This window comes from Plectropomus leopardus, chromosome 1 (genome assembly GCF_008729295.1).
Source record: "Plectropomus leopardus isolate mb chromosome 1, YSFRI_Pleo_2.0, whole genome shotgun sequence".
Lineage (NCBI taxonomy): Eukaryota > Metazoa > Chordata > Actinopteri > Perciformes > Serranidae > Plectropomus > Plectropomus leopardus.
Window position 1 is genome coordinate 15,839,501 of NC_056463.1, and position 9,452 is coordinate 15,848,952.

The 9,452-nt window shown below is 39.4% G+C and overlaps 1 protein-coding gene across 2 annotated transcripts; it reads right to left on the reverse strand.

Annotated features, from left to right (window-relative positions):
• ist1 (IST1 factor associated with ESCRT-III) lies at nucleotides 1-9,354 on the reverse strand. Of its 2 annotated transcripts, XM_042493640.1 has the most exons (11): nucleotides 9,336-9,354; nucleotides 7,704-7,786; nucleotides 7,016-7,116; nucleotides 6,024-6,204; nucleotides 5,053-5,140; nucleotides 4,853-4,936; nucleotides 4,635-4,745; nucleotides 4,368-4,547; nucleotides 3,070-3,171; nucleotides 2,527-2,533; nucleotides 1-1,904 (listed from the first exon to the last, which is right to left on the reverse strand). In XM_042493640.1, exons 3-11 carry the CDS (start codon nucleotides 7,104-7,106, stop codon nucleotides 1,735-1,737), a joined length of 1,014 nt encoding a protein of 337 aa, XP_042349574.1. In that variant the 5' UTR covers nucleotides 7,107-7,116; nucleotides 7,704-7,786; nucleotides 9,336-9,354; the 3' UTR covers nucleotides 1-1,734. The 2 variants fall into 2 exon arrangements, with proteins under 2 accessions (XP_042349574.1, XP_042349566.1); XM_042493632.1 differs by lacking the exon at nucleotides 9,336-9,354 and having other exon boundaries at nucleotides 2,527-2,572; nucleotides 7,704-7,802.
• Between the last annotated feature and the right edge of the window lie 98 nt (nucleotides 9,355-9,452).

A 9,452-nucleotide genomic window follows, 5' to 3' on the forward strand; every position in this document is an offset into this window, starting at 1 on the left:
TTCCAGTTCCAAATAATCTTTTATTAAATTGTTATTTTAGTATACAGTGAAAAAACAACTCCTCTTTTATGCAACAAGACACCATTTAGGGTCTCAATGTTTAGCATGAAAGAGCAGTCCAACGTAGACAAGACAGCGGGCAGATCACAGTTCTGTAGTGTTTATCTCTGAACTTTGTCCAACATAGTATGTAAAACCTATCCATAAACTGTGTCTAACCCCCATCTGGAAGGTTTTTTTTTGCTTTCCAGAGACTGCTTAATCATTTTATTCAGGGCCATCGTCCATTAACTGTGTTTGCCATACAAGCAGAGCTGGGTGTGATTTAAGCTGCAGTGACCCATCACGTCTGTACGACAACAAAAGTCTCCCGAAATAGATACATTAATACCCATTGCCTGTGCAGACATTTTTTCCATCAAATCCGCAAATTTCAACTTAACGGGTTTTTAGAGAATTGTTTATGGGCAAAGCAAATAAAACCAAGTGTAATCTAATCGACTGAGACACAATACAGGTAACAAGGATCCAGTCTTGATGGACAACAAATGCATAATCCTGGTACAGACTGGCAAGGCCTCTGATGAGAGATGGTAACTAAGGCAAACGCAGTGGTGCACATACAGTATAAGACACATGCACACACGATCAAAGGGGTTAACACAAACCTATCACCTCTGGGGTCAATATTTACATCTAATCAATCAAATTAAGCTGTTGTGTGGCTGCACACATTTAAATTAAGAACATCAACGATAAGAGGGTGCAGGTATTTGGTACAACAGACATTCAAAGGGGCATATACAACTTTATTTGGATACTAAAAAAAACAGATTTGTCAAATACTGCCTCCTACCCTTTTTTACTGTACAGTTCAATCATTTGTGTAAATAGGTCTATGTATATCATTTTAAATGTGTTATATTACAGATTTTCATACACCGTTTTATCACTTTACATCTGTGTCCCACCACCCCTGTAACAGGTTTGACGTGTGTCACCATTTCTTTTTCTCTAGTTTAAATAAACCTTAAAGTGAAAGGAGTGTTTTAAAGCGTCCGTTCCACAGTGACGTAACTGCATGACTGCGTAAGACACTAAAAATATGGCTTCCATCTGTCCCGATACCTTTATGCAGAAACAATTCGGGGTATTCTCAGAGCCTCGCCTTGGAAACAATCTGCATCCTTTGTTTGTATGAATGCCAGCTCCTGATCACAACCGGGGCAGCCGGTCTGGCTTGTTTGACTGGTCTGTGAGAGGACTGAGTGACACAGTGGCAAAGATCACAGCGACAGAACGTGTGCAAAAGTAGAATCAAGGCATGTAAATATTGGTCAACCCCCTGGAAAAGCTACAATTAAAATCTAAGTTTGGTTATATGGGGCATCACACAGACAAATGGGAAAAAGTTATAAGTCGGTGTGACCTTAAATGAGAAGCAGCTAACGGGGGTCAGCACCCACATGATTGTATGTAAGAATATATATTAAGTGCCCAGTAGAAAGGAATTAAAAAATGTGGTATTCACTGGTACTGCCAACAGAAATTAGATTTCTGTCAACTTATAATTCTACAAATGAAGAATGCATGTATGTTAAATATCACTGTACTTCAACATGAAAGAGGGAGAACTACCCAAAACTGATTCAGAGCCTTTTTTCCCGTTCTTAGCTGCGTGGGTGACGGCACGGGCCTGTGTATGTGTGTATATATTGACCAGGGATATAGCAGTTACATCTTCTTCTTCAGCTCCTGAAATCGCCGCGTTAAGTCATCAAAGTCGATGTCATCCGAGGAGGAGTTGGTGGCGCCTCCGCCAAAAGAGGATGTGGGCAGTGTGTCTGGAACAGAGGGGAGCTCTGGGAGAGCATTGTCAAATGGCTGAGACGAAGGACCTGGACCTGCGGAGTAATATATGGTATTCAGTTTAATTTATGCAGCAGCATATCTGGCCACTTATACAACGGCAAAATTAACAGTGATGAGTTTCTCCACGGAGAGTGGGGAATTAACGCTTTATCTGCCGTGACATGAATTTAAACAGCACTTACTGGGAAGTCAATAAGCAGAATAAGTGCTACTCTTATGAACATTTGGCATTCTAGCGTGTTTTGAGTCAATACCAGTAACACCATCCTACTGCAGTAAATACTCACAAAAGCACCCAATGTGCCGCTGAATTTAATTCCTAACATATATACTATCTACTCTTATTTTGGTATCATTTCTGTTTTAGCTGTTTTAGGAAGCCATTTTTCACGGTGTATACAGATATAAACTAGGAATGTTAACGATTAATCAATGATCTACTAATAGGTTATTAATAGTTTGAACGTACATGTGAATATATGTACAAATGTACAGTACAGTAAGTATATAAGTACATCTTCAGAAGGAATGAATAAACCTTTAAGACTTACTTATACACTGTCGTTTTTGTCTTTTTGGATTTGTTGACTAACAAAAATATGAAACATGCCCAGCCTTATCCTTTAACTGTTGGTAACTGTTGGCAGAACTCACCTACGGCCTGGGAAGGAACAGAAGGTTTGTCAGTGAGGTCATCAATCTGAAACACAGAGAAAATGTTTATGCTATCATACCAACTTTATATTGAAATAAATGTTGTATATGTTAGTGTTGACAAAGAATCAAAAATCGCAAAAAGAAACTATTAAAATAAAAGGGGAAAACTGCAGGGGATTTCTGAGAAACCATCACCTTTAGTGTGTGACACAAAGACATACTTGAGGATTTAGCTCACCTCAGGCCCCTCTAAAACAAAACTGTCATCTGTTCATTTCAGCCCCACTCAGAGTAATTGATCAAGTCAAGTTAGTCGTTAGTGAAGTATCAGCACATCATGCCACTAATATCCATGAGGATGAAGCAGAATTTGGGTCTATGCTGAGAAATAGTGTAAAAAAAAAAAAAAAAAGAAGGGGTCAGACAAAACTGCAAACAAGCTGAAAGAACTGCTCTTCCCTGAGTGATGCCCTGCCCTGTCCGTCTGTCCATCTGTGGGAATGGAAAGGGGGCATGGATGGGATGAGTTCTGTCACTTACGGACTCATATGTGGGGGGACAAGAGGGCAGCTGAGGGGGCTGCCCTCCTCCCATGGGGTGCTGGAAATTGCTGTAGGTTCCAACGGGAGGATTATACGGTTCCTGGAGGAAAACAACAGTCAGGTACAAGTCGGAGGAAGGCAGCTAACCGCCATGAGTTCATCACTTAGTCTCTTTCATATCATCCAAAGTTAGGACATCTAGTTACAACTATTAATGGACCGTACGTCATATTTTGAGTGTAATATTTTCTCGTAAAACTACAAATTTGTCACATTGCCACATGTTCATTTCACAGAGGATAACCCACTGATATCTCTGTGGGCAACTTTATGTCCTCTTGCATCAAAAGACAATGTTAAGAACACATTGTCCTTAGATCAGAGGGTGTCACACTTAAGTCTTTTCAAAAAAACAGGGCTGCAGCAAGTCCTGTTCACTGTTTTTCCTTCCCCTGTCTACTGTGATTCCAACGGGAGAACATGTCAAAGTCTAGAGTACAAGAGAGCAGAGACTTGTTCACGTTCTTGCCTCCCTGAGGTCCTCTCTATGTTTACTGTCTAGCCTGTTTGCTCCTTCCTGTTTGATGCTGGAGAGAGAGCACACCTGCTGATTGTTAACAATGTCCATGTCATCTAACTTCACAATTAAAAACCTAAATTAATATTAAACCTGTTAATACTGACCTGATTTTATCAGAATGTCATGACCTAAAAAAGACTTACCTAAGACAACCTGGACTAAGTTTTACGACCATCTTACACTGAATGACTGAGCTCACAGGAGCGTGCCACAACAACCGTTTTTTGTGCCTATCTAAATGTTATCTAACTGTGTGCCATTCTTTTCAATTTGTACAACACTTTGGTTAACTGTGGTTGTGCTATATAAATAAACGTGATTTGATTTGACACTTTGAGCACCAAAAACAAAATTCTATTCACCCTGCTGTTGTAGGTTTATAGCTTAAGGTATTTCTGGGTATGGGTGAAATGTCCCGTTAAAGCAAGTTATATGGCCAAAACACAAATGATGACTAACTTTTTTAAAGAGCTGTTGTCGTATTATAAACATGTTTAAACCACTAAAGTTCGGTTTGTATTTAGTCTGTTTGAGAATTTAATAACTATCAAGATGGTACCATACATCCCAATATTGTTGGCTCAAGTAATTGCACTCAATGGTTGGTCAATAAAACAACATATACTGCAACTAAAGCTGTCATCCACGTCTGCCACTGCTATTGAAATCTCAAGGTTTCTATCACCGAATTCATAAATCAAAACAAAATCTCTTACAGCTCCTTTGGGAGGTGGATAGTTGAACGCTGTTGGCATAGGCATGGGCATAGGCATGGGCATAGGCATAGCAGCAGCAGGAGCAGTGAAACCTCCGCCACCTCCTCCTCCTCCTCCTCTAGGCTTCTTGTCAATGTCCACATCAATCAGGTCTGCCTCTTCTCCAGGAGACACCTGGGGCTGTCCGGAGACAAGGGTGGATGAGTGGGTAAAAAAAACACAATGCATAACTTCCTCCTTCATTGTGAGTGATTCTTTAACACTCACCTGGACCATGGCGTCAGGCTCATACGGCACATTATAGTTCTTGGCGATCTCTATCAGGTAGCGCTCCACCAAAAGTTTAGGAGGGGCCTCCACACTCAGTTTGTGCATCAGCTACAAACATATCAGATATTTGATTAGATACCGCCTCAGGGATACTACGCTAAAGGTTTGTGCATTCTTGAACAGACTCGAGGGCAGTCAGTGGAAAAATTGCCTACCCGCTCGTTGACTGTGCCAATCTGGTTTGTCCTGCACAGCTTGCTATATTCTTTGCTATATTTTGCAGATAGCTGGTCTGATACCTAAAAGAAGCATTTACAGATAAAGCTGTCAGAACTGGAATAGGAATAAATTCAAAGAACTTAATTAATATGTTGGCAATGCTGCTAGCACTTTGTTATAACCAGATAAGACTTACATTTTTTAGTTCAGACACCTCTGACTGAAGTCGAGGTGCTGCCCAGATGAGTGTGGACACTGCCTCCTGTAAGCCTGGGTCCAGTTCCCTAATTAGAGACACAGAAAAAGACTTTAAAAAGGCACGGTCACAATGACAGCCAGAGAGAAGGTTAAAGAAATAGTTCTGATTTTTTGAGGTGGGGTTGTATGGGGTACTTAACCAGACAGTGTATTACATACAGTAGATGGTGGTTGGCAAGCTCAGTTTGATGAAGCTTGCAGGAGTCTGACATGGAAATTAAGAAATCAACTGCTATGGAGGAATCAGCAACAAAATGAATTCAGCAAACTTAAAATGTTTCCACCTTAAGACAAACATCATCCGTTTAAGTTTACTGCTGCCTCCATCAGTCAGTTTGTTCATGTTATTATGTGACTTTGGCGTTAAAAGGGGTTAGTTCAGCCTCATAAATGTCACCTAACAACACAAACTAACAAACTGATTGAAGCAGCGGTTGAATAACAACTCCCGTGTTCGGCGAGCCAAGGTTTTGTCAGTGCAGTCTATTGGTTTTGACGAGAGCATAGATGAGAAACTGAAGCCATAAACGGCTTCCCCATCGGAACCGACTGTTTGATGAAAAGGTAAACTGGTGAAAATACTCTAAATAAAGCATACACTTAAACTGACACTGATTTTTTGTTAGGTGGGACCTTTTTTAAGTTTCTTAAATCCAATTTGCACTGACCCCGCCACAGCAGACATTGCTCAGCTTCTGTGTTGACTCCAGCCTGCTTCTCCGACCTGGGTGTGTGCCGACTGACATGTACTATACATAATAGGTTACATATGTATATGATATAAACCCATACTATCCCTTCAATAACAATGTGAAACTCTCACATTCCCCGTAGTCAATTAATATACACTGTGCATCAATGTATTCAATGACACTGGTATTGGTGCACCAGGTTGGCTAAGTTACTCACTTCATGGACTGAATGAGGCCAAAGCGAGCCAGCAGCAGGTCACAGTAAAGCTCCAGGATCTCCATGGCTTCCACCAGATAGTCTTCTCTGATAATGTGCTCCACACGGATCCGTGCCCGCTCATCCTTTCCTGCTGCAAGGTAATCTGCGATCTCCTTCCTTGCCTTCTGAGCAAGTTCAGCTTCATTTTAAATTTGTGAATAGGAAGGGAAACTGTCATTAATGAAAGGCACAGAAAAATGAAACAAGAACCCACTGAGAGCATATTACTCTCAGAATTGACTCTCTTCACTGGCTGCCTATTAATGATAATTTGCCCTCATACATAGCAGACTGTCTGTCATGTTACATTCCAAGTCATGCACCACGATAATCAAACTCTGGACTATTAATAGCCCCAAAAGTGGCTGAAGCAGCCTTTAGTGCCTACTACCACTACTTATATGACAATCAGATTCTGTGTGTCTTTAAGAAACAGCTCAAAACACACTTTTTTACTCTGGCCCTCTCCTGGATCAAAAACCTTATTACACTAGTTTACCCCCTTAAACCACTGTTCTATTTTATCATGACATAATGTTAATTTATTATTCATACATTGAAATTGCTCTCTTGTCTCTGATATAAGATGTTTTAACTGCAGTGCTGTGTATTTTATCTTGCTTCTGATACTTATATTTAAATGCTATTCTCCTGTTTATGCCTTTGTGTATTTTTTCCTCACTCTGTGAAGCACTTTGAACTGCATTCCATGTATGAAAGGTGTCATATAAATATGTTATTCTTCTTCTTCTTCTTCTTATTATTATTATTATCATATATGATTTTTGGGTAGTTATTCCTTAGGGGATGTGAGGGTCGAAGAACAGATGGATGTCGCATGTTGTAAAGCCCTCTGAGGCAAACCGTGTTTTATGTTAATGGGCTTCATAAATAAAATTAACTTGACTTGACTGTAGGAGAGTAGGATCAGGTTTTGTATTCTTACTTACTTTTCTTTTTCTCAAGGAGTTTGAGTCGATTTACGACCAGTCTGAGGTTGACTCTTAGCCTCTCTGGTTTGAATCTTCCTCCCGGGTACATGATAGACTACCTGTTAACAGAGGAGCATGAGAGGAACAGAAACCACACAAAAGCAAGGCACACAAAACCAACCTATAGAGTCCATCTAACCTCGTCCCCACCTCTGATCCTGTGAGTCACTTAATCATGTGAGCATGACCAACCCATGGCAGAAGAGTGACTTTGCAAATTAACTCCAAACAAATAAAACACACACGAAAACACTGAGATAGCTTACTTACAAAAACTTCATATTAATAAACAGCTCAAAACAGTTAGCTTTAGCCTGACGGGGCTGACAGCTAACGCGGCTACCTCAGCAACGCTACTTTAAACGTTACCGTCTTAACCATTTATTTCCTCGCCTATTTACTGAACTGTGATATTATTGACAAGCTTGTACACACAAAATCCGCGTCTGTGTCGCCAAACTCGGCTGTTAACGAGCCTGTGCTTTGTTAGCAGTTCCGTCATCGGTATGCGCTAACTCACGTTAGCTACCTAGCTCTCGCTAAACGCTAGAAAAATCAAAACAAACTGATCACACACTCAAGTAGTTTGAGGAATTTGATCACTTTGAGTGAATTGTAAAATGTCAAAAAAGAAACGGGGACTTACCTGTAAATATTAGAGAAGTGTACACTCCAAATTTATTTGGGTTTCTGTCTGGGTTTCGTCGCCCGGTTTACTTCCGTAATAATCTGTAGTGACGTCATGGGAATTTTGTCAAGGGGCGGGGCTTCAGACTTGTGTCAAACAGGAGACAACCACAGGTGTGACCCAGATACATACACTGATACACTGTACTCTGTGGTAATACTGTCATTTGACACACACAACTAAAAGACGTACTATCTATAACTTGTAGTATTTTAGTTTAGTTTTTTTTTTTTTTTTAAGAGGATATCTTTATATTGTAATGTGTTTATAAAACTGGGACTGTTGTTCATATCGTATCGGATTGTGTATCAAATTTAGGAAGTCGTTTATGTACAATATGAATGTATATAGGGGTGGGAATAAAGTACTTCTTCCTACTTGGTTCTGAACATGCGATATTTAAGTTGAAGTGGCTTGAGTATTTGTTGTTGAGACTGATGTTTAGGAAGTTATTTTGTGTTTGTTTGCTTTTATTTGTGTGCTTTTTTTTTTTTTTTTTACATGTTTCATTTATTCATCCATTCAAAACCTTTATAACATATTTCAGAGGGCATGCCAGCTGTATTTCTTTGATATCTTCCTTAAATTTTAGCAGTACCTGACATGATATGTTTGATACTGATATAAATTTTCCCTTGTCCCCGGCGGTTTAAATGAAGTCTCAATCAAGCTCATAAATGCTCGTGTTAAATATTCAACAAATGGTATTATGAGGGCTGCAAAAAAAAAAAGAGTACTTCTTTGATTATTTGTTTATAAAATACCCAAATAACCCTTTTGTCTCATCCTCTTCCAACTGTTCATCAAAGGTAAGTAAATCAAAATTAAAACAGCAAATGACGCACTTTAGGGCAGTTTTGTTGCCTTCTTTTCTTTGCTGCAGTTTTGGTGGTTACAATGTTTATTTATTTTATTATAAATTATTATTGTTATGGTTGTTGCTTTTGTTGTTATCATTTTACCTATTTGTCTCTTTTTATATTTATTTTTATTGTTTATTTCTTTATGATTTACAAACATAATTCCTTCATGCTTTTTTTTTTCTTTTTAACTTTGTGGGGAGCTTATTTGGGGTAATGCTATTGTTACTACAGTTATTTCTTGAAACTTTTGTCTAATATCTTGCAAATTTAGGGCCGTTTCTTGAGTTGCTCTCTGATTTCGTCCCATGATTTTGAGAAATCAGGTTTCAAATGGTTAAGCAGGAGGCTGCAGATAATTACAGTGTGCTGATATTCAGTACAATAGCAAGACCTTCAGGTATGAAAGGGTCTACTGCGTTTATAAAACAGCTCTACAGGCGTCATTTATTAGTTAACTTTAAAAAACAGCAACTGATTGCGATTATTCTGCAAAATTTTGCTACTGGTCTGAACTGGACTGTTGCCAAGCAACACAAAAGACATCAATTTTTAATCTTTGTGTTGGTCGACACATTACCACAGGCCTGCTACTTTATATCACGTGCTTTTATCTGTGTTTCCATTTGTTTTGCGACCAGTGAAACAAGAGTCTGTTGCTTTAGTGGCATATGCGAAACGGATGCTACATCAGCATGTTGCCACATTTTCTGATGTGGTGTGAGCATACCTGGAGAGTTTAAGTCTTCTGGCTTCTCTTCTTCCCTTCGTCCTTAATCTGACGACCATTCACTATTTAACTCAAAAGGGAAAAGTTTGTTCCCACGACCCTTTGTGTAAGCTAAGC

Bases quoted from the DNA above. Each gene is read 5' to 3' on its own strand.
- ist1 (XM_042493632.1), bottom strand. From the start codon at position 7,106: ATGTACCCGGGAGGAAGATTCAAACCAGAGAGGCTAAGAGTCAACCTC. The intron at 6,205-7,015 runs GTAAGTAAGAAT...TTTAAAATGAAG, and splicing joins ACTCCTTGAGAAAAAGAAAA to CTGAACTTGCTCAGAAGGCA. The intron at 1,905-2,526 runs GTGAGTTCTGCC...ATTACTCCGCAG, and splicing joins TGTTCCTTCCCAGGCCGTAG to GTCCAGGTCCTTCGTCTCAG.